This window comes from Arachis ipaensis, chromosome B03, assembly GCF_000816755.2.
Source record: "Arachis ipaensis cultivar K30076 chromosome B03, Araip1.1, whole genome shotgun sequence".
NCBI classification, from domain to species: domain Eukaryota; kingdom Viridiplantae; phylum Streptophyta; class Magnoliopsida; order Fabales; family Fabaceae; genus Arachis; species Arachis ipaensis.
Window position 1 is genome coordinate 3,357,814 of NC_029787.2, and position 1,560 is coordinate 3,359,373.

At 31.2% G+C, this 1,560-nt stretch overlaps 1 protein-coding gene across 3 annotated transcripts in view; it reads left to right on the forward strand.

Moving 5' to 3' along the window:
• The window catches only part of LOC107629224 (CASP-like protein 5A2), a 3,138-nt gene continuing 2,014 nt past the window's right edge, over positions 437-1,560 (forward strand). Inside the window, exons 1-2 of one of the 3 annotated variants that reach the window (XM_016331946.2) lie at positions 437-617; positions 966-1,311. In XM_016331946.2, coding sequence (XP_016187432.1) covers positions 1,049-1,311 — 263 coding nt within the window. In that variant the 5' untranslated portion in view covers positions 437-617; positions 966-1,048. Of the gene's footprint in view, positions 618-902; positions 1,312-1,560 lie in introns of all 3 variants that reach the window. The other 2 variants (XM_016331948.2, XM_016331947.2) reach the window with 2 other exon arrangements.

Here is a 1,560-nt window from a genome sequence, read left to right on the forward strand (position 1 = left end):
CATTGGATCAATCCAAATTGATTATATTTGTATTTCCTTTATTGAATAGTTATATGTTGACCATATTATAAAAATAAATTATCATGTAATTAATAATTTTTTGTACTTTTAAGAGTTTAAAAATAATAAATGGTTAATCAAACATTTAGTCATTTATAATATTGTAATTAACGATTTGAAATATATTGTTTTCCATTTATTTTTTTCATCAATGATACATGAATTAAGGATTAGTAATATTAATTTAGATATTATTATCCTTTTTTAACATAAATTAATTTTACATTTATAATTCAAAATATAAGTATTTTTTAAAGTTAATTTGTTGGTAAAATGGCGATAGAGAGATCAATTTCACCATTTCTGAAAAAATATTAAATAAATAAAATGATAAAAATTAAGAAAGGAAAAACCTGATTAAGCTTGTAATTATTTATTATTTTGGAGCAGCTGGTACGCCAAATCAGAGGAACAATGACAAGTCTTCAGTGTTGACGCGTGCACCAAACACACCCTCCCAAAGAAGTAAAATTTATTCAACAACTGCTCTTTCATCAGCTCACCAAACCTGAAAAATCCACTCTTCAGTTTCCATGTTTCTGCAATTCTGATTCTGGGTATGTCTTTTTCTCTAATTTCCCCTCTTTTTTGTTTTTTTTTTTGTTTTTTGTTTTTTTTTTTTATTTAATGAAGGAATCAATGAAACTGATCTGATTCATGTGGTGTTCTTGGCTGATTTTGAGGTTAAAGTTGTAGTCTTTCATGGAAATGAATTAAAGGGCATTCAATGAATTAATCAAACAAGGTTAAAAAATGGAAATTTTCTAATAAAATCACCTTTTTTTTTGGTTGCTTTTTCTTTTGATTTATTTGTTCATGTGAGTCTCTGATTGTGTGATTAGATCATATCATTCATGTGAAGGTAAATGGGGAATTGATGATGTTTCTATGAATGTCATCATCAGATTTGGTGAGGAAAAGGAAGTGAATTTGGATGGTATTGATGATAGAGGCATGATTATGAATTGAAGTGTGTTTTGGAGAAGAAATGAGTGTGAGCCATGCTTCGGTTCACCCAATTGATGAAGTTCCAACTACTGAAGGCGGCGGCGGTGATCAAAACAACAACAACAACAACAACAACAACAATAACAACATTAACCCTCCTCCAAGGGTGAGGATGAAGGATATTCAAGGCATGCCAGGCACATCCGGTGGCCTATGTCTGCGTGTCTCTCAGTTTATTTTCGCTGCGGCTGCGCTTGCCATCATGGCGTCTACTAGTGATTTCCCTTCTGTAACTGCCTTCTGGTAATCAATCAAATTTGGACTACTATTATGAATGTGATTTTTCCCCTTTATTCTTTTTAGTAAATGTTGTTTGTGATTGTGAATCTGTGACGGTTAAAAAGCCTATGTTGGAGTGAAAGGTTTGGTCAAATTATGAAGTTTTGGATCTTAGAGTATGTACAATTCAGTGACTTGTGTGATTGTGTCTATTGGATACTTGAAATGTCAGCTTTTTTTTGTCATTTTCTTTTGCAAAAACATTGGTTGGGT